This window comes from Aulonocara sp. 'chitande type north' Nkhata Bay, linkage group LG5 (genome assembly GCF_057382095.1).
Source record: "Aulonocara sp. 'chitande type north' Nkhata Bay isolate Kocher_YH1m ecotype deep benthic linkage group LG5, A_spYH_male_GT1.1, whole genome shotgun sequence".
NCBI classification, from domain to species: Eukaryota; Metazoa; Chordata; class Actinopteri; order Cichliformes; family Cichlidae; genus Aulonocara; species Aulonocara sp. 'chitande type north' Nkhata Bay.
Window position 1 is genome coordinate 29,250,918 of NC_141348.1, and position 21,298 is coordinate 29,272,215.

The 21,298-nt window shown below is 38.3% G+C and overlaps 3 protein-coding genes across 4 annotated transcripts; all 3 read right to left on the reverse strand.

Moving 5' to 3' along the window:
* Nucleotides 1–338: 338 nt before the first annotated feature.
* Nucleotides 339–10,917, reverse strand: rbm5 (RNA binding motif protein 5). Of its 2 annotated transcripts, none has more exons than XM_086292825.1 (25): nucleotides 10,771–10,917; nucleotides 10,476–10,523; nucleotides 8,863–9,043; nucleotides 8,611–8,769; nucleotides 8,402–8,471; nucleotides 7,908–7,981; nucleotides 7,085–7,168; nucleotides 6,753–6,813; nucleotides 6,337–6,402; nucleotides 6,071–6,231; nucleotides 5,884–5,981; nucleotides 5,307–5,394; nucleotides 5,166–5,234; nucleotides 4,869–4,935; nucleotides 4,290–4,390; nucleotides 4,024–4,159; nucleotides 3,538–3,629; nucleotides 3,218–3,403; nucleotides 2,967–3,107; nucleotides 2,793–2,876; nucleotides 2,466–2,651; nucleotides 2,302–2,376; nucleotides 2,073–2,173; nucleotides 1,825–1,954; nucleotides 339–1,732 (listed from the first exon to the last, which is right to left on the reverse strand). In XM_086292825.1, exons 2-25 carry the CDS (start codon nucleotides 10,490–10,492, stop codon nucleotides 1,607–1,609), a joined length of 2,553 nt encoding a protein of 850 aa, XP_086148951.1. In that variant the 5' UTR covers nucleotides 10,493–10,523; nucleotides 10,771–10,917; the 3' UTR covers nucleotides 339–1,606. The 2 variants fall into 2 exon arrangements, with proteins under 2 accessions (XP_086148951.1, XP_086148950.1); XM_086292824.1 differs by having other exon boundaries at nucleotides 4,024–4,180.
* Nucleotides 10,918–12,415: 1,498 nt separating this feature from the next.
* On the reverse strand, nucleotides 12,416–13,511 carry brk1 (BRICK1 subunit of SCAR/WAVE actin nucleating complex). The gene is made up of 3 exons (XM_086292826.1): nucleotides 13,196–13,511; nucleotides 12,661–12,743; nucleotides 12,416–12,562 (listed from the first exon to the last, which is right to left on the reverse strand). The coding sequence occupies exons 1-3, from the start codon at nucleotides 13,311–13,313 to the stop codon at nucleotides 12,536–12,538; spliced, it is 228 nt and encodes a 75-aa protein (XP_086148952.1). The 5' UTR covers nucleotides 13,314–13,511; the 3' UTR covers nucleotides 12,416–12,535.
* Nucleotides 13,512–14,305: 794 nt separating this feature from the next.
* Nucleotides 14,306–16,061, reverse strand: gpx1a (glutathione peroxidase 1a). Its single transcript, XM_086292827.1, has 2 exons — nucleotides 15,730–16,061; nucleotides 14,306–14,987 (listed from the first exon to the last, which is right to left on the reverse strand). The coding sequence occupies exons 1-2, from the start codon at nucleotides 15,952–15,954 to the stop codon at nucleotides 14,637–14,639; spliced, it is 576 nt and encodes a 191-aa protein (XP_086148953.1). The 5' UTR covers nucleotides 15,955–16,061; the 3' UTR covers nucleotides 14,306–14,636.
* Between the last annotated feature and the right edge of the window lie 5,237 nt (nucleotides 16,062–21,298).

Sequence of the window (21,298 nt, forward strand, 5' to 3'; positions counted from 1 at the left end):
TTTTTTTATTTTAAAATTTGTTCTTGGTTTACTTTATATTTTTCGGTTATTTACAAGGTTTATTTGCAGGTTAATGACTGCATAATTTTGTGTTTTGTTTTTGTTGTTTGCCTTTGTAAATCAGCCAGGAAGAACTGCAGGGCAATTTTCTATCTTTGTTTATTCCTTGCCAAACTGGATAAATAAACCACAAAACACAACTTTCAAGGTTTTGACCTTGGACTTCTTTTGCCTGCGTACAAAATATCACCAGAGTGCAGCAGTGGGATCAGGTGGAATTACAACTGACAATCAACTGTTTATAAAAAAACAATTTGATAATAAAAATCAATAAAGTGTTTTGTCAAAGTTTTATTTACATGTAACATACGGAAAGACTACAATGGATTTACTATATAATAAACAATTAAAAAAGGGACAATAAGTGTGTCAAAAGAACAGCCAGTAGAGACAGCACTTGCACCTGCGTCAACACAGACTGAAAAAGGATTTTTTATTTTACTATATTTGACTTGGAGAATTTTATTTCATATTGTCCAAACAAAAAGGAACACTGAATTTCAGTTTTGACAACCAGGAAAAATTCTTCAAATGAGAAAAAAAATGAAGCTTCCCAGGTATATCAAGGATTATGAAACACTGAAATAACACAAAGCATTGTGGCATTTTTAGGGAACCATGGGTATATCCAGAGTAAGGTGGTATTGTATCAGTATCGGTTTGTGCGCAAATACGATTGCATTTAATTCATGTGGTTGAATTGTCACATCAATATTTTTCCCCTGACAAAATAATGATTTGGAATAAAAAAAACAAAACAAAAAAAAAAAAACCCTCTACAAAAGAAGGAAAAATGTAATTTCAGATTTTTGCTGTCACAGGCCAGTTACTGCTATTTCCACAATTCCGAACTACAGAGAACAGCTTTAAGTTTCACAGGAAGCCACTGCTCAGATTGCAATGCTTAATTTAGCACCAAAATCAGACAAAAGAGCAGCTTTTGTCATCTAAGGTTTTTCTCTACACGTGAAAATGTGCCTTCTCTACAGCCAAGTGCTCCCACTGCATATTCAGCTGATTTTATTAGCAGTGAGATTCTGGAATTAGCGGTGCACATATAGATCTCACTGCAATATTTCTGAATTTAACTGCTGAAAACACTCAGAATTTACATTAAGAAAAGCTGCCGTATGTTATCAAACATAATGAAGACCAGAGAAAAATAACGCCACAAGTTTATTTCTGTACAAATAATCCAGATTTTGTATAAACTGTACAATCATTTAAACATGCTCAGACTAAAGAAAAAGTTGTCATAACATTGAATGACTATAAAAGAAATCTGAAAACCAGCAATGTAAATTCACTGTGCATATGTACAATTTATAAATTATATTAACTATGTCATTATTCCTACAACAGATTTTTTCTTCATTGACTGGTTTAGAGTAAGAGGTATAGTTTTTATGGATCACAGACTGGACTGATACCGTTAGGAACGTCTCTTTAGCTTCTCGTGACGCAGACACAGTGGAGCTCCACACCAAAAAGAAGCAGATTGTTGGCAGGCCATTTCAAGAAGTCACTTTTGCTTCAGACTAATGACTCATTCCAGCTCAGTGAAGCGAGCAAACATGGCTTTGCGGACTGCATCTTTGTAGGTGTCTGAAGGAGAGAGGGTGTAGTTGGTTCCTTTAGTGCCGAGTCCAGCTCCCTTTGTTCTTAACTGAGCCTGAGGAGGAAGTCCACAGAGTTGAGTACTTTCTAGAGCTGTATATAGTTACTGAGTCTGATGAACTATTACACCACAACTGTTACAAATACCTCAATTGGTGCTGTGATGCCCTGCTGGTTGCGGCCAAGACCTTTCCCCTCCTTCCAGCCCATTGCCTGCAACATCTTGTTCCCAATATTGTCACTGTTGAGGCCATCTTTAGTGGGCTGTTCATAGTTACTGTACATAAAAGAGCAGAATATCAAATAAAGCCAAGTTTAATGATAAAATAGACTGAAATCACTAGAGGAACGACATTTCACACAAATCAGTAAAATAAACAAAAATGACTGCTTACATTGCTGGCGCTGGTTGGTTAAATTTCTTCTTTTTAGGCACAGGCGGTTCAGGGATGCCATATTTTTCTCTTCTCTCGGCTGCCCTGTCCCTATATTTCATCTATAGAAATATAGAAAAAGAAACAAATAAACACGGTATAATGTACAAAAACAATGTTTAAATGCATCCACATTGAAAAACAAAAGAATGACTCAGAAGTAAGTGGGTGATTCTATATTGAGCTGCACCTCAGTCTCTTTTCTCTCCAGCTCTTCCAGCTCTGCTTCACTCATTTTGGATCTGCGAAGAACTTCCAGGTTTTTCTATGACGAGACCAACGGAATAATGAGCTCTCTCCCTTTTTTTGGAAAATTTTCATTGTTAGTTCTGAAGATGACACATGTACTGTTACCTTGTGAAGGTCTGAGAGTTGCTGATGTCGGATTAGACTCTCTTTATTGGGAAACTGTCTCCTACACAGTAAGCATGCTAATTTTTTCCAGTCTGTCAGCTTGTCCTGGCTTATATCACCACCATCAGGTTCTGCTCCTCCCTCCTCAGGGTCACTGTCTCCACTGTAGGCAGCCACAAGGCCACACTGACCACACCAAGGATAACCATACATAAATATTAGCTTATTACTAAGGGTAACAGATTTTTGAATTCATGCAAAATCTGACATTATCATCTTCATACAGAAGTATAGCCAACTAAAATGAGAGATGCAGAAAATACTCACCTTTGAAGAGGTGACTGAGGTGGTGGATGGCTCTTCTTCAGGGGCCCTTAGCATCTCTGGGATGAGTCTGTCTAGACTTACCTGCTGGAAAAGGGAAGTGGAACCATTAAAGACATAGAAGCTTTACACATGCAGTCCCAGAACTTTGTTACGTATCGAAGCCTAATGAGATACCTTCTTTTCAAACAATGTGTATCCAGCATCAGCAGCTGCTGCCTCCTTTCTTTCTTCTTGACTAATAGGCTGAAAGCTACTTCTGAAGTTTTCCTTTTGCTTGTTGAGACTTTTAGCCCACCGTTCCATGTCCTTAGCAATCTGTAGGATTTTTAAAATATAGTAAAGTGCACAAAGAAACGAGTGAACTGAAAATGTGTGAAAGTTGTTTCAGGCATAATAAAAATGTTAATGCAGGACTTTGAACACACCTGCTGAGCTGTCTTGCTTTTGGGCTTCTCTTTTTTCTCCTTGCCCTCTTTCTGTTCTTTGGTGCCTGTTGCTGCAGAACCACCTGTTTTGCCATCATTTTGTCCAGTGCTTGTGCTGGCAGGTACGTATGTCTGCTTCTCACTGTCCCAGTAAAGAAACTGCTGAGTCTGAGAATTGTAGTAATACTGAAAGTAGAAACGGCAATTTGCATGTTAATTTAAAAAAAAAAAAAAAAAAAGGAAGCTCAATTACACATTATAAATGCACAGATCAGACAGAAAAACATGCAACTCACACAAGGTGGATGTGCACTACTTACCTGTGTATTTGGGTCATAGTAGAGGCCAGTCTGAGGATCGTAATAGTAGCCAGAAGACTCATCATATTGATAGGTGGATGTATCAGGAACAGCTGTGAATTAGCAAACACAACAGCATTAACAATGGTGGTAAAAATCTTTCTTGGCAAATTAGAAAAGACAGGGATAGAAATAAAGACGCATTCCAGATTTAACTGTTAACTAACACACAATTAATAAAATGAAAAGCTTTAAAGAATTAAGCATTAGCAATTATGTACAACATTAAACAATCTTAGATATCATGCCCCGCACATTTGGTTAGGTCTAAGGAATAACAGATTAACACAGTCCTTTTAAACTACAGGCTGGAGACTGAAGTTCTATCCAGGTTCTATACATAGAAACACTTCAACACACATGACAGTGACCTTGAGAAAACTGTCATGTTTCTATGCACGTCACAGTTCAGCAGTGTTGGTTTAAAGGGATCTTATGTGCTCATACCAATGTTGGTGTCCGCTGCCTGTTCAGAGGCTGTTAATGTCCCCGCAGTGGTAACAGTGGCAGCTGCTAAAGCAGCAGCTGGCAAAGAAGCAGCTTCAATTCCTGAAATGTGTCCAGCCTGGGGTTTTGCCTCCAACTGTTGGGCAAGTGGCAATGCCTACAATCAATAAACAGTTTATTTAAGATTATTTGGAGATTGTTGAATCAGTAACTTACACAGTATTATAAATTTATCTTATTACAGAATTATCAACCGTGTACATTACCTGCACAGCAGGCTGTGCAATTATATGGGGTTGGTAGACTTGTGCGTTCTGTGATATCACAACTCCAACTGCAGTTGGAACAATCTTTACACCCGGGGCAGCTGTAAGTTCAAAAACAAAAAAATGAAACAAAACTCAAGATCATGATGCAAACAAAGTCCAATTATTATATTTTTCAAAGTTTACAGAAAATCTGAGCATTTTTTCTAGAAACAGTAACTTAGCATTTGTTGCGCTTCTCTGAGGATGCACACACATAAATCCGAGCAAAGGGTCACAGTGGCTTGCAAAGCAGCCGCTGTGCACGCATTCAAAATCTTAACTACTTGTTAACGCCAAAATGCCTATTAGAATACAGACAAAAATGATGGAAACAACCACATTAAACATATCAGCTTAACTGAAGCTCATAAAACTATAAATTCAGTGTGAACAAATGTTAGAACAGCTTGTAGTCTTGTCTAATCACAACCACATAAAGAAAAAAAATTGGAGATACTAATTTTCAAATGTTAAAATGATACAGTGAACAATTAGCTACAGAACCAATATTTTAAACAGAGTTTAGAAGTTCTTTACCTCCTAGAATTCCATTTCCCTGAGAGGTGCTGATTGCTGCTCCTTGCTGGTAGTATGTCTGATAATCCTGGGAAAAAAAAAAAAGAAAAAAAAAAAAAAAAAAAAAGGAAGAAGAAACAGTGTTTGTACATTTATAATGTCATTATATTAGATACACCCGCACGTTTTCTCTGAATGGCTGTAGAGTTACACAGCTGCCACTGAATGATGATACAGAGCTGTATCTCACTGATACTGAGAAGTCGGAAATTACCTTCTAGGTCTTGGTAATGTAACCATAATTTTCTTCTTACTAACCTGGGACATGGGAGTATAACCTTCCTGTAGGTAGCTGTACTCTGACATTCCCTCTGAGCTCTGCTGTGGCTGAAAAGGAAAACACCAATTACGACTCTGTGATATCAAAAATGGAAGGTGATAGACAGAAAAAGGACCTACCTGACTCGAGGACCACTGGGCTGCAGCAATAGCTGTGCTGGCCACAGAGAAGGCACTGACACGATTTCCATCAGGGAGTAAAAGGTCCCTAAAAAAGAAAAGGGAAAAAAATGATATTCACCTGAGTGAAGCTCAATCTTTCTTTATATTGTGAATCAAGACAGGCAACTTGAGGAACCAGGAAAAGGTTGGCCTAAGGCTAACATTTAAAGGGTTAAGAGCATAGATGGAGTTAAACCACAGAGCCTCGCTGCTTTTAACCACAGCAACTTGTGGTGGCACAAACTAGACCTCTAATCATCACTTTCAACTCTCTAGTAAAGTCTTCCAATGTGGTGAAATCTTTTTATGACAGTCTTGAGTTGCTAAAACAACTCGAGGGAATGCAAACTTGAAGACCAAAATCATGTCAACAATTATGCGAGCAGATGGGGCTTTGTCGCATTTGCTACATCGACCTTTATGGCTAACGTTTCTTTAGTGACACCAGTTATTTAGAAAGCATCCCAGAAAAAGCCATACTGAGGCCATTCCTGCATTTAAAAAAGAAAAAACAAAACAAGTGAGGACTACTTACTTTCTAGCACTCTTGGCATAATCCACCCCAATTGTTTTTCCATCTAGTTTTAAGGGAGGCTGCAGTCCTTGAAGGATTGTTAGCAGCTGAGATGCTTCCTGTTAAAATGATTGATAATATGTTAAGTTATATACAAAACTTTTTTCAAAGGGAAAGCTTTTTCCATCTGTACATATTAAAGAATTACCAGAGGTGAAGACAGCTGCACAAAGGCAAAGCCTCTGTTCTGGCCCGTTTGCTTGTCCTTAATAAGACGAATGTTGTTGGATGATAGATTGGCATATGGTGCCAGGGCAGTCATGATGGCTTCCACTGTGGTCATAGGAGCAATATTTCTAAGGATGATTGCTGATGGGACAAAAGATGATATTTAGGGAAAGAATACTATAAATAGAGATATTTTGCTTCGAAACTAAGCAAATGAAACTGCTTCAGTAATGAAGAAACTCTTACTATCGCCATAGAAATCTCCGCTGGGTTGAGTTTCAGGAACTCCAGTGTTATTGGTCGCTTCACTTTCTGTTGAGAGAAAGACAGAAGTAAGAAGTGCATTAACACAACCTCCAGAAGTGAGAGACTGCAACAAAAAGTATAAAATGGTGTAAAAAAAAAAAAAAAATCTCTTTAAAAGATAGTGTTGACACTATGTGCCCATTTCATGAACTACACTGTCTGTTGTGTTTCACGTTTTCTTTTATATTATTCAGGCCAATTAGCACTGATACACCTTACTAGACAGAGTGACATTCCTTAAAAATCCACATCATCTCACAGCTACAGAAACAAACTTGGTGTTGCATCCCAGCCCTGTGGACTCAGGCTGCTCAGATGTCTGCAGTCAGTGGCCTCTTGTTGATTTAACTACTTACCAGCTTTGGCTGCTCCACACCTGAAGCACTTCAGCCTCCTCCGGAAATTGTACAGGCCACACTGCAAGTAACCGTTCACATCATTTTGATTATACACCTACTAAAGCCCTGAACAGTGCTGCCTCAGAGAACAGGCAACTATATTGGTACTGCATACCATACTTACCTAAGACACAACCTAACCTTTACCACTTATCCAAATGTAGGTGTACAACAAAATAAGATGACAGGATTGCAAAATTTGATGCTTACAGGCCTATCTCAAGTGTGTGCAGTGTTCTTTAGAAGAAAATGTTGGATAATGAGACCATGAAACCGAGACATTAACTTACTGTGCTGCAGAGCCAGTCTTCATACTTGTTTCTGGGGTGACTGTAGTGCATGTCTACGGTTTTTCCTTGGATGGTCAGACGTTTCTGAAAGAGGAGAACAAAATCATCCAAGTGTTCATGGAGGGAACTCGTCTCATCAAAAGAGCAAGCAGTTTTGGAAGGGAGAGGGGACGGGGGAGAGGGACCCCCAACAGATAGCCTTTGAGTTACAGACAGGCACATGACGTGTATGTGAGCATGATGTAAAGAGGGTTCTTTTGGTGTTTGGGACCCGAGTGCCCAGGCTGAGCTGGAGCAAAGTGTACAATGTGACCCTAACAGACTTTCCTGACTGCTTTCCAAAGAAAAAAATGTATGGGCTTCTCAAAAAACAAAACAGAAGAAAATTCTGTTAAAAAGATTAAGAAAATACAAAAATAACAATTCCCAGTATTTGGGGTAAGCTTGCAAAGAAAAAAAAAGAAAAAAGAATGGGGTTACACTGAAATCTGAAAATAACTAATATAGCCATGATCTGCAAGGCAAAGATGGTGTGTTCATCAAATCTAAATGCAGATTTTTAAAGAGATCACTTAACAAAACCAGAAATTTTTCTTGAAGCTTATTACCCAGTACAATTAACTATAAAAATATATTAAAATATGACATTGTAAATAATAATATAATCATCTCTATATTTGCTCTATTGTATTCAGTTTGTTTTTTCCAGTTTTTTTTTCTCTATACAGTTTCCACACTACGTATTCAATACATTCTGGTTGCCTTTTGGGTTATTTTTCCAGATCCCCAAGATTAAAACTAGACTTGGCGATTGTGAAGCAACCTGATTGGTCTCCATCCATCGTGTAGCATCTTGCAAGTGATAAAAGTCCACGAAGGCGAAACCACGGCTTATACCTAGAGACAGCATTCAAATATAGACGGGAGGCGTGTTAGTTAAGAGTCCAAGGGCATATTATTCAAACTCTTCCACAAACTGCTTCCCGACCCAGGGCCAGATTGGTACACAATAGCCCACTCCTTAGGAGTTTTACCATAGCAAGTAATCCTGCAGAATACAACTGTTTGAACCACACTCAACATCAACATGAGTCTGCCAGCTGACTTACTCATAGCAATCAATGCTGCTCTTACTTACCTTAAATTGCTCCACAGTGTACAAGATAAGCCTTGAATCAATATTCTTACAACCTTTTCAAGTACTTTGATATAGTCATCTCCTAACTTCTATGGGAAAATGGGTCTGAATGGAAGCAGATTGGCTCTATGGTCAAAGACTTGGGGAAGCTCGGAGTCCGTCACATGACTGGTTCTCACCTGTTCTCTTTTTCATCAGCCTGACATCCACTGGCTGGGGTCCCTCAAGTTGGTCAATGGCAAAACGAATCTAAATAACAACATGCAGAGGCTGCTTAACATCATAATTCAATCATTCATTCATTAATACATTTAGAAAGGTACTTGCACAATAAAAACAAAGAAAAGGAACAAAAGGCTGCACACGACCAGTGCAACTGAATACTTACATCATCCTCAGTGACATGAGGAGACAGACCCCCCAGCATGATGGTCTTGCTCTTCTTCTCGTCCCCTGGTTCCCTTCGATAGTCCTGCTCTTGGTAGTCACCATCTGAGTGATAACCATCTTCTGATCTATCACTGTTACGACGCTTCCTCTCCCTTTGCTTTAACACAAAACAACAACAGCTGCTAAGTGTCATTGGACAATTGTTTTTTCAAATGCAGTATTTAAACCCAAGTGCTATTAGGACAAGCACCTCTGGGCTTTCTCGTGATCCTCTGCGATCTCCTTCATAACGATCACCACGTCTCTCGTCACCCCAGCGGCGCATGTTGTGTTCACCACGTTCTTGGTCTCGCTCACGTCTGTCGCGCCACTCAGACTCATCACGGCACTGGTCAGAACCATATCTACCGCTACGTTCTGTTCGACTAATCCTATTCAGAAGGACATTACAAAAAAAAATAAATAAATAAGTCAAACAGGAGCACAACTAATACTGCAATAAACAAACCAACTTAGCACACCTTAGAGTTCAACATGTATAACATTTCAATCACTTTGTTACCATTTTAGTTTTATCATGACTCCAGCCTTGAACAATGCATTGTCATACTCCATTGTCATTGTCAATCTCAGTTAATCTTAACACTGTCATGCCAAAAAACCAAAAAACTGCTGGAATTCAAACTGCTGTAAGTGACTTGTTGGCCGATAGTCTGTCAAACATATCTGAAACACCTCTAACGTGAATGATGACGTTTTTTTGCACTGGAAAAACGATTCTTGTGACCTGATTGAAGCAGTTTTTGGCCAGGTGAAATGTATAAATCCTTTATTCATGTGCATGAAAAATGTCAGATTTTCAATCGCTGTGACATGTTTTTTTTCTTTTAAGCTGTATTTTTTTTTTTGTTTTAAAGGAAAGATTGTAGCTTCTACCTTCTGACAGGAATATGTCTGCCGGAGAGGGCACCAGAAATTGCAACAAATGTAACATATCAGTTCTTTAAAGATACTTTAAAGTGGCTGAAAGTGACTTAATTGATTGCAATGTAGAAAAAAAGCACGTACAATACACCAATATAGGCAAGAAATGTTACTCATATTAAAAAAAAATCCACAACAACAAAAACAACCCCCCAAAACAACAACACTGGCAATCACTCATTGGCAGATAATCACTTTTACATTCTTGTATTGTCCTAACTTTTTATTCGAATTACGTAACACGTTTTACGAGAGAATTTGATGGCAATAAAACTGTTTATCTGTAGTATTAACGAAAACAAATTTTGCCTTTTTTTTTATTTTTTTGGTTTAAAAATAAATTCCATGCAATAATAATAATGGATTGGATTTATATAGCGCTTTTCAAGGCACCCAAAGCGCTTTACAATGCCACTATTCATTCACTCTCACATTCACACACTGGTGGAGGCAAGCTACGGATGTAGCCACAGCTGCCCTGGGGCAGACTGACAGAAGCGAGGCTGCCATATCGCGCCATCGGCCCCTCTGGCCAACACCAGTAGGCAAGTAGGGTAAAGTGTCTTGCCCAAGGACACAACGACCAGGACAGAGAGCCCGGGGATCGAACCGGCGACCTTCCGGTTACAGATACGCTTCCCAACCCCCTGAGCCACGGTCGCCCTGTATGTAAGGGTTTACATATCTGGAAAAGCTGGTAGAAATCACCGCTACTTTTGTCTGCCATTTCAGTTTAAACACAACTTTTTAATATTATTTGGTTAAACATATCCCCGAAACTCGGAACATGTATCAGAAACGGGAAAAACACAGGATTCCCACTATGATAAGCCACACCTACCATGGTGAGCTGAACTGGCATTTAACGTTGCTACTCACCTTTTGTCAGCCCCCATATTTCTTACAGCTTCCGCACTCACACGACCTCTAGAAAACAGAAATAAAAACGTTAAAAATATACGTAGCGGTTTTACTCGTTTACACATAACAATTCCCCGTGTAGTCGAGTGAACTCGTTTGGCGTGAGAAAAACAAAAACCAAAGCCCTCCTTTTTCTTCATTCCATAATATGGAGCTAGACGTCATCAAACGGACGTCTCTTAAGCCAAAATCAACGGTGCTAACAAGAGACCGCGAAAGCTTTAGTTTCAACTCTGACCGTGAAGCAACTTACCAGTGTAAGCTTTTATGATGGGGTTTTTTTTCACCCGCACTATTATTTTTTCAAAACGGTAATAGAAAAATTGCGGAGAAGAAAATTCATCTCACGTCCAAAGACTTATCTGCGATGGCACCTTCTTTATCCCAAGATGCATTGGTGTTACCCGGTGCATTATGGGTAATGGAAAAGTCAGCCCCGAGTTTGCCTTACAGGCATGGAGTGGTCTCTCAGCCTGGTTGTTTTCCTCACTCTTCCGTAGTTAGTTGTTAAGACTTACTGGGGTTACATGTTGTTATAATTATCATAACAAACAAAACAAAACATAAAACCGCAACAAAGCGTATATATACGTTTATTGGTATTTAAATATAGAGCATGGTTAGTTTTTTTCGTTTTCTTGAAATTAACAAATCATTGGCAAAGAAGACTTTAAAGTAGTATCTAATTAAGGTTTAAACGTTTGAGTGGAAAAATGGTGGATAAGATAAATTAACCTATACAAGCTAGGATGAAGCAGCATGATGGCACTGTTGTTAGAACTCTTGTCTCATAATAAGAAAGTCCTGGGTTTCTAAAGTCCTTCTTTGTGGAGTTTGTCTTCTCCATAAATTGTGTATCCTCTCACAGTAAATGTGCGTTGCTACTTTTATTTTCTTAAAACGTTTGGTGGTTTAGTGAGTGCTCAGTTGGGTAGAAAAGCCTGGACGGACAACAAAGGGATATAGCGTAGTGCTGCCTGTGAGGGAAAACCCAGGACAAAATTATCACATCTCGCAGATTTCCGCCATTTCATTGGCTGTTTTCGTTACATTTTCGTAATAGCAGTATATGGATGCGTTCTGAAAGCGCTTAATCCCGCTGCTGTTAGAATTTCCCTGCAGGTTTTTCATGGAATTGAAAATTGTTAATGTTCTACTGGACACATAATTAAGTTACCGTCATGCTATAACCACGCTTTTTATTTTTAACACACGCTATTAATAATTCAATTCAACCAGAATGCACATTAATCTTTATGCAAGTATGATTTATTATTCATAAAACATTTGTTACACATTAATGCCATTGCAATGAATTCTTCTAACTGTACCAAAACCTGCATACAATAGCAATCTGACCCATTTAATATGTTGTTTCATGTCAAGCTCTAGTCTATATACACTACAAGTTTGTATAAACATTGTGTGTCTGTCCGATTACATAATAGTCATAACTAGACCCATCTTCAACATAGCAACATAACTGTTGAAAAAAAGTTAAGTTCAGCTACAATGTTATTTAAGGTAATTTATTACAGTAGTTAAATTCAGAAACATCACCAAACACTTTGCTGTACAAGGAGGCCCTTATTAAATGTAAGTACACAATAATAGTTCATCTTGGCACAGGCAAATGTTCCTCTTTTGATACAGCTTTCATTTGGAAGTGACACTGTACACAACACAGATGGTCAAACTGCAGTGATACAAAATTTATAAATCATAATTGTGCTCCAGACTTATTTTAAACCAATACTAGTGGAGCTTAGTTTTGTTTTGTAATAGAATATAATGATGCTTGAATCAATGGTAGCCAAGTTAGACACACATCTTCTGTACAAATGCACCATGAGATAAAATAACACAAAATCCAGCCATATAATATATTTAAAAAAAAAAAAAAAAAAAGGTCCACATCGTCCAAAAATAGGAGGGTGGAGTCCATCACACTTAGTCCAAAACTTCAGGGTGAGAGATGGCAGGTAGGTTGGGGGTGTTATGAGTTTCAATGGCCACTTCTAGGTCAGGGTTTCTCCTTTTGTCACCTACAATAAGAGACATGTTTATGTAACGGGTATGGTTACTTGACAAAAAGACAAAGTCAAACAAAGAAATAAAGGCACTTTACATCCAGTTAACTTACCCTTGCCTCAATGTATTCAATCCTCCTCTCCAGCGCTGTCAGCTTCTCGTTGAGTGTGGCCAAACGAGATCGACACGACATGTCTGATGGAGAATTAAAAAACAAACAAACAAACTAGAACGTTTAGAGGTTACCACGACGAAGCATGACATTGTCATCAATTTTTCAATAGCTGCTTAACAAAGATGCACACCGTCATTTTGGGTTAAAAAGGTTTAAAGGGCACATCCGCATACATATTGCCCGACAACACTAGCATTAGCGGTTACGGCAGCCTGCTAATGCTTTCCTATCGTCTGTCGCATCTGGTATATTAATAAATTCATTAATACGACCGACTCTTAAAGGACAGCTAGTTGGAGCAAAATGTAAGCCGATTCCTCTTCAAAATGTCACAATCCTCCTCCAAAGCAAAAACAAGCTAACAGCTAACAGCCTCGCTAACTGCTAGCTGGGAGTGGCCATTGAAAACATCAACATCAATGCTAACAGCTGGCTGAACTAGCTAACTTCAGCTAGTTTGTTAAAAGCTTACCAAACGAGTTAAGAAAGTCGGCGATCTTCTTGATGCTGCTCGTAATTACTTCTATGTACTCTCGATTCGCCCAGTCTTGGTGAATCTCTCTTTGCACTGGATCTTCCTGGCCAGCCATGTTGGACGAGTTGCAGTATCCCTCTGCTTTCACCCAGGAAGTACCGGAAAGTGTTGCGTCGATGTGAAAATATTATACAACACTTTTTTCCCCCATGAAGATTCTATTTACCGAAATTTCCTAAGTTTCCTGCATACATTTCTGAAGGATATTTGTGTGTATTTTATAGAAATGAGCACAACACAATTTTTCTTTCGGTTGCTACCTTTAGGGGTCGCCACAGCGGGTCACCTACTTCCATCTCACTCTATCCCTAACATCCTTTTCTGTCACACCAACCCTTTGTATGTCCTCCTTCGCTTCATCCGTGAAGCTCCTCTGAGGATTTCATCTTCTCCTCCTGCCTGGCAGTTTCATATTCAACATCATTTGTTTGATATATCCACTATGTGTCCTCTGAACATGTCAATAGCACCTCAGAGTTGCTTTTCTAACGTTTCCCCTAAACTGCTGAAACTGAGCTGTTCCTATGATGGTACTTATTTCTAATCCAGCTCATCACTCCCAATGAAAATCTTAGCATCTTCAAGTCTGCCACCTTCAGCTCAGCCTCCTTTTGTTTTTGGAGTTCCACCATGTCCAAACTATACTAGGTCTCAATACTGTCTTGTAGTGAGAACTTTCCTTTCACTTTTGTTGCTATTTTTTGGTCACAATTCATCCCTGACATTCATCTCTACTCACTCCACCCTGCTTGCACTCTCTTCTTCACCTCTCTCGTGCACTGTCCATAGTTTTGGATGGTTGAACCCAGGTATTAAAACTCATCCACCTTCACTACCTCTCATTGCATCTTCAGTCTTACACCTGTTTTCATCTCATTCTGTCTTGCTTCTACTTTTATTCCTCTTCTCTCAAGCGCATACCTCTCCCTGCTCCCTACTGTCACTACAGAGCACAATGCCTCATCTGAACATCGCAGTCCACAAAGCCTGATGTAAACCATCTACCTGTCCATTACCATTGCAAATAAGAAATGAGCACAACACAAGTATTATAATAACATTTATTTCTTCTTTTAAGTCAAGGAAGTGAAAATATTTGCGATCTTATTAAAGACATTCACAATGGTCGTCAAACTTTTACATTTTTATCAGAAACCCCTCCACAAAAACATTTAAAGGAGTGTCGTCATTGAGTTAAAAGGCTGAACAATCCAGTAGTGGATGTCATTTAAAATATCACAAACAAACCCAGGCCTGCTACAACATTTTTGGAACTTGAGATCTGAAAGCATGACAAATTATCCTAATATGTGTATGTGCTGACTGATCTTTCTGAACTGTTATGTTTTAAATCACCCATAAAATTTCCCAGCACACTTTATTTGAGTCTCTTAAGTAGCTCTTTAATATCTGCCTTGATGTCACTTGTCAGGAAATTTCTGCTGTAGCGCTTGTAGGGTTCCCCATCAGGACCAACCAGGAACTTCTCAAAGTTCCAGGATACGTCATTCCTACACACTGGACTCCAAATGATGTACTTTGGATCATTCATGAGACCCAGGGCATCATCGCAGGGGAATGGAAGTTTTTCCTTCAGATAGACAAACAAGGGGTGGGCATCCTTTCCGTTCACATCCACCTTCTCGAGGAGCTGGAACTTTGGTTCAAAGCCATTCCCTGGACGGACATACTTCAGAGATCTTAGGATTTCATCGTTCTTGCAGTTCTCCTGTTGCACCAAAACACAAGCACTGTTAGATAGATGTAGACATTAAAGTGGGGTTTCAATTAAACAAGCTAAATAAGAGGAATTGTAGTGTAACCTACATTTCCTCTAGAGTACTTAGGTGCACTATAGAGGCAGGTGTATTTGTATTTGAGATTTATTCGCTAATTTATACTTTGTATTGTATTTTTCTGGTTCATGACATTTTAGCAGTAAATAATCGTGCTTATGAACCTGATAAATGTATCCGACAGATATGGTATTTGGACAGATTCATATTTACCATAGAACACCTTTGAAAATTTAGGATATTAGAAAATAATGCGCTGTATTATATATAAAAATCAATACCAGGAGCTTATAAATATTATAAATATGCAAGCTAAAATGTTGCTTTGACACTGATAATTTGCTAATATTTTAGTAACAATCAGAATACTTTTAATAAGACACTTCATGTAATATATTACTTTTTAAAAATATGACACTTCACATGTATTTGAACACTTACGGCCCACTTTAGTTGAAGTAAAAGATTCCTAAAGTTAAAACTGTTTCATTTCAGACTGATAACACACACGCATGTCTGTAAACTTGTGTTACTAAAATACGGACGGCTCTTAGGTCATATTTCTCACATGTCAAGAATAAGGAAGCTAGGCCTGGATTTGGCTAGTCCGGAGTTTCGGTCACCTCATAAACATTACTCTCTCTCTCTCAAGTAAAAAACAAACACGCTTTGTACCTGATGTCCAAACTGATTGCAGGGTACACCCAAAATAACGAGACCTTCGGCGGAGTAGCGAGAATGAAGCTCGTTCATTTGAGTGTAGTCCCTGGTTGTCGTTCCTCAGAGAGACGCCACATTTTCAATAAGTACAACTTTGTCCTTTAGTGCAGAGAAACGGAGAGTTTCTCCAGACAACAGCTTAGCTGTCAGGTCGTAAAACCTTTTCAAATGGCCAGCCATTGTTAAAAAATCCAGATGATTTAGATTTCTGAAACCGTGAACTCGGATTAAAAACCTTTTCCTTATCACGTTTCAAATGTGCTCCAAGTCCATCCCTCGCTTTTATTCTTAGGGCGGGACAAGTAGCTTATCTAACAACACCCCTCAGTGCAAATGCAAATTATTATTATTATTATTTGTATTATTATTATTAGTAGTATTATTTTATTATCGTTTTGCAGAAAGACGTAAAGCATTTAATTTTCACCTGCTATCGAAATCTCTCTCTATTTGTTTTAAATGTATTTCTTTATAGATACTGATCTATAAAGATAAAGTTGCACAAGAATTTAACAAATGTGGTAATCCAGTATGGTAATTATCATTGTTTCTAACCACTTGAGGAAGTCACTGACGTCTAAATCTCCAATCAAAATAAGTAAAGAAAAATGACATAATAGTTTTTACTAAGCAAATATTTATTAAATGACCACTGCCAATTTTGATATTGGACACGTACACAAACCTACACAACCGAAACTGCAGAAACTCTGTTAGCAAAACGTATTTCACATCGGTATGTCTTAAGAGATTTACAGTTTGTTTACAACAATCCCCCCTTTTTGTGTGCATGAATGGTACTTTCCAGGAAGTCACAGGAAGTGAATTTATTTATTGCTTAGTGAAATGACTTGAGAACTAATGACTGGAGAAGTGGAAAACACACAAACCATGCTGTTAAACATGGTGGCTTTTTAAAAAATAAGAGCCATAGCTGTGTTCACTTATGGCTCCCCCTGTGGGTAAACAATCATGTCAGACTATATGAATGTGTGTGTGGTCAGTATCCTGATATCCTGCTATCCGTTACATCTTGTATTCGGGAATCTGCTCAGAAGTTACTGTGATAACTGGCCATCAGCCAACAAGAAAGAAAGATTACACCCGCCTGCAAGTTCATACGAGGACCTCGTCGAGCTTTTTGGGGATTCGAAAAGGACTGGATCACAGCTTCCACTTTTTGGAGTGTTTTATATTGACAGTACTAAGGTAAATAATAATTAAATAAAAGGTCAAACATCTGGTAGACACAATTTTTTAGTATAGCATATCTATTAGCAATAATATAAAGTCTGTTTTCTGTAATGTCTAAATTATTATTATTATTATTTTGTTAATATTTTAAAAGATATTAACCTAAAAATCAGGTATATGTTTAAAAAAAATCTAAACAAGGCTGTGCAGTTGACCGCTAGATGGCGATGTTGCCATTCTCTTAAAATGGCATTAGACGACGAGTACCCTACTTTTCACCAGGTATAAGTAGACAACTTATGATGAGATTTATCATATTAATCCAGCTACATTGTTACTTCAACAACACATAGCCATGTCTACTTATCCTGTAGACATATTCTGTGTTTTTTAGCTGCCCAACGCTTTGCAAGACTCTTGGGACTGACTGATTTTTGTGTTTTCCCTTGAGCATTGTCATGGCACATCTGGTCAGGGTGTGGTGTGCTTTGTGGATTCAGATGTCATGGAATGTAATCCAAGTGCATTACTGGATAGCTGACTTGATACAGTCTGAAAACAGAGCTAAATGTAGGGTTTGTAGTATTTCTACTATTCATCAAGGGAAAAGTTCAATGAATAAAGGACAAATGAAAACACTAAAATGAATTAATTAGCTAAAAGTAATGTTAGAAAAATAAACGTGACAAAATCGTTGCTCTAGTCTATCTGAAGGGAGTTGAGACTTCGCGGAGTCTTCAATAAAATGAGGTGCTTTAGAAGGCCTGTTTAGCCTTAAAAAAAAAAAAAGAAAAAGAAAAAAACTTCCTTACCACTGAGACGAGAACAAAGAATCTTAGCCTTCTGTTGCTGCCTGTAAGGAAAATGGAAATACTAGGATGGCGGAAATTGATATTATCCTAATTTATTTAATTATTTCAGTAGCTTGATAGTAATGTGATTTGGTTCTATCTTTAATTGTAATTATTTATTCTTATTTTGATCTTAAGAAAAAAATATGCATCAGTTCATCCACTCATCCACCTAGCCCTCTATCCATTAAACCTGCCAAGTCATCACTGATGTCAGATTAATGTCCTTCTGGAGCCCCTTTTTAAATGTGCACACTACATCAGATGTTCTGTGAGCCAGCACGACCAACTTCAATCAAAGGTCAGACTACTAAACCTATAGAACTGTTACTGAAGCTGTAGCTATCTGCTTTATTGTCACTCAAGTGCTTCTAACAGCACAATCAGTCATTTGGCTCTTAGTGAGATGTCTGTGTATGTTCCCAGTTGATCCCTTTGTGAACTCATCTTTCCTCAAATATCCTATAAACAGCAGGAAATAATTTCTGCTGGATCTGTTTTCATGATACTTAATACTGCACCCTCTCTTGGGTCTCCGAAATCTTTTTCCCACATTTCAAAGCAAGTCCAGCTGAGCTGTGTTTGTACTGGGCTCTACCAAAACAGTGTAACAAGGAGTAGCACCTTGAAATGGTTAGTCAGAAGTTATTGCACTGCTACAGTGCTGGGAGTTGGGAGGTTCTGGTAACATTAGCGCAAAACAAAGGGCTGAGAGAACTAATATTTGAAATGCGGGTCAACAGTTCATCACGTAAAGAATGAAAACTACTCATGCTCACATTCACACCTACAGCCAATTTAGAGCAACCTGCAACATTTGTGTAATTCTCTGTGTCTGAAATTTAGTTATGTTGATTGTTTATGGAGCTAACTGAACCTTACTGACTTTAAGTGCATAAACCCTATCATAGCTTCATGCACACCAACCTGATGGAATTTAACTAGAGTTTAGCAATGAACTTTTCCCATCTCCGGTTCAAACTCCTTTTGTTTTGCTCATCCTCTTTTTCCCAAGCCATCAATTAGGCTAGCAGTGGGTCCTACTTCCTCTGCACAGACAAAGTCCTGATCTAAGCTAAAATAATTGGCGTAATGATCTCAGCTCATTAGCGTCCAGGCCTCAGGATGTCATTCAGTCCCTGCATCAGGAGCTCCAGAGAGTGCTCTCAGATAGGAGGACTGGTACTTTGTGTCTGAATAGTAAGACACTGTCCACTGATATTTGCTGTGGGAAGGATTTTCAAAAGTGCAGCTGAGAGAGGATAAGTGTCAGCATGGCTAGTCTCATCCTCTGTTCTCTCGTTTTTCTCACTTTTACCTCCTTTAATCACAGCCTCTGGAGAAACAAAAGACCTCAACGAGAACTTGAGTTGGTCCTGAAATGGTTGCCATGGATACAGGGCTGGAGCAGCTCTGTCTGTTCCTCCAAATGGCTAACACATATTCTGGGCCGCACTTGCTAAATCCTCCTTCTGCACTAACCTCTTCACAGTTTCAAGGCCAGGGGCATTTTTCTGACCCAGTGTGCCCACTTCACCGCCCTCCCACCTTCACATCCAAAAAATGTGTGAGAGAGAGAACTGAGGGTAGATTGTATAGTTTTCCTGTCCAATTTGATATTCCAAATGACAAAGTGGTTCTGGAGATGTAGATTGTGTAAAAAAGAAAGTGATGGATGATAAGTGAGCTTGCAGTGAAATGGCACATGTGTCTGCCCATCTCTAGGGACCATATTAGTGTTACAATATGATGAAAGCAGTGAGAAAGGGAGCTTGAGAGGCGACTGGCCAGGAAATGTGTATCAGTTCAAAAATTGGTCTTTGTGATAAATGCTGAAATCGCTCCACCTCTTCCCCCTTCGACAAGTCATAGTACAACATTTAAAATGTAAGCCTTCCTGAATTTGAGTGTGGATCGTTAACATTTTGTATGCTGGTGGAGAAACCACCCTTTTTACGCTACTTTCCCTGCTCCCTCGCCAAAACCAGTGAAGCTGATGCGAAGCAGAGACACAACAAGTTGTGATTGCGTGAGCTGGATTTCGGAACTTTTTGCTTCAGATGAACTGTCAGTATATTGAAGAAACATCAAAAGACAGCACACTTGTGTACTGATGAGTGCAGAGGGGCAAAACAAAGGCTGTGTACAGAGGCTTGTGCTTTTTGCAGTGATTCTTTGTTCTGGACTCCCTAGTTGGAGTCCTGTGATGGTTAATAAATCCACTTGGCTAAGGCTCCCCACTGTGAAATTTCAAAGCAGCGAAAGTGTCAAAAATAGCCTTCTGCGTAGAGTCCCCCAGTTGTGCTTTTGCTGTTAACAATTGTATCAATCAAGCAATTAACTGGTCATTTTCAATCCATCTGATTTTTAAGCATTTGCCATGTTGTCATTTAATTCTGACAGCTTCAGTGAAAGCAGCCACTATTATATTTTGAACTGGTGAATACACGGTTTGTGGACATTTGATAGAGAATTTGACTCTTATAATCTTCACTGAGTATCCAGTGCTTGGTGAGGTTTATCAATCATAAAATAATGAAGGGATATTAATGGTAATATGATGTTTGCTAATAGTACATGTACATCAACGCCATTAAAAAAGACAAGAGCCCAAATCTTAAAAGCTTGATATTTATTTCACCAGAATTCTTTGTACAGAGCTTTTCTGTTTATGCATCAATAAAACAAAATGGCAAGAGAATATAATGCATGTAGCAGGCTTGACAAGCTGCCCCAAATCAGAAAAACTTTGTGTGTATTTCCCAAAAACACTAAGGCACAAACGGAACCAACAATATTTCTGTTTTGGTCTGTTTTCAGAAGAGAACATTTATATAACAAAACATAGCAATTGCTGAATAATCACCATTCAATAAAGCACATTAAATAGTATAATTTTAATTATTCAGTGTGTAATTTTGGATAATAAGTTCATAAGTGCTATTGTTTTGGGGTAAAAACTCATAGACCATATCATGCCAGGTCTTCCATTAGATTCCTTAATGGCAATAATTTATATTCAGGTATATATATTTGCTATCAACTAGTTTGTTTTTTAATCATGCTAATAAAAATGTTGGCCTTTTTAAATAGTAATTAAATCAATATATTCTACTTCTGTTGGCCATTTGCAAAGTATTTTACCTCATTAATCTCTAAATCACATAATTTTGACAGTAAAGAAAGAGGTCGTTGAGCAAGACCACACTTTAACTGTGTGTAACAAAATTTCAACTAATGCAGGACTTTCAAGGCAAACGCTGATACTGATATTTGTTGATTTAAAATTTTGATATTGCAAAATATCAGTTGATATATATATACTTAAAAAAATTAGATACACAAAGAATAAAAAGATATCTGATGTGTAGTTGTCTATTTACTTCTTTCTTTACTGCTTGGCTCAACTGGCTCATGTGTTTGTGCTGTTTCAAACACATGTATTGCCAAAATGGAAGTTGCAGATTGCCCTGTACATA

Coding starts and splice junctions, on each gene's coding strand:
- rbm5 (XM_086292824.1), bottom strand. Junction 6,814..7,084: donor AAGACTGGCTCTGCAGCACA/GTAAGTTAATGT, acceptor GGTTACTTGCAG/TGTGGCCTGTACAATTTCCG. Junction 3,108..3,217: donor AAAGCAAGACAGCTCAGCAG/GTGTGTTCAAAG, acceptor AAAATCCTACAG/ATTGCTAAGGACATGGAACG.
- brk1 (XM_086292826.1), bottom strand. CDS start 13,313: ATGGCTGGCCAGGAAGATCCAGTGCAAAGAGAGATTCACCAAGACTGG. Junction 12,744..13,195: donor CGACTTTCTTAACTCGTTTG/GTAAGCTTTTAA, acceptor ATTCTCCATCAG/ACATGTCGTGTCGATCTCGT. Junction 12,563..12,660: donor TTGAATACATTGAGGCAAGG/GTAAGTTAACTG, acceptor CTCTTATTGTAG/GTGACAAAAGGAGAAACCCT.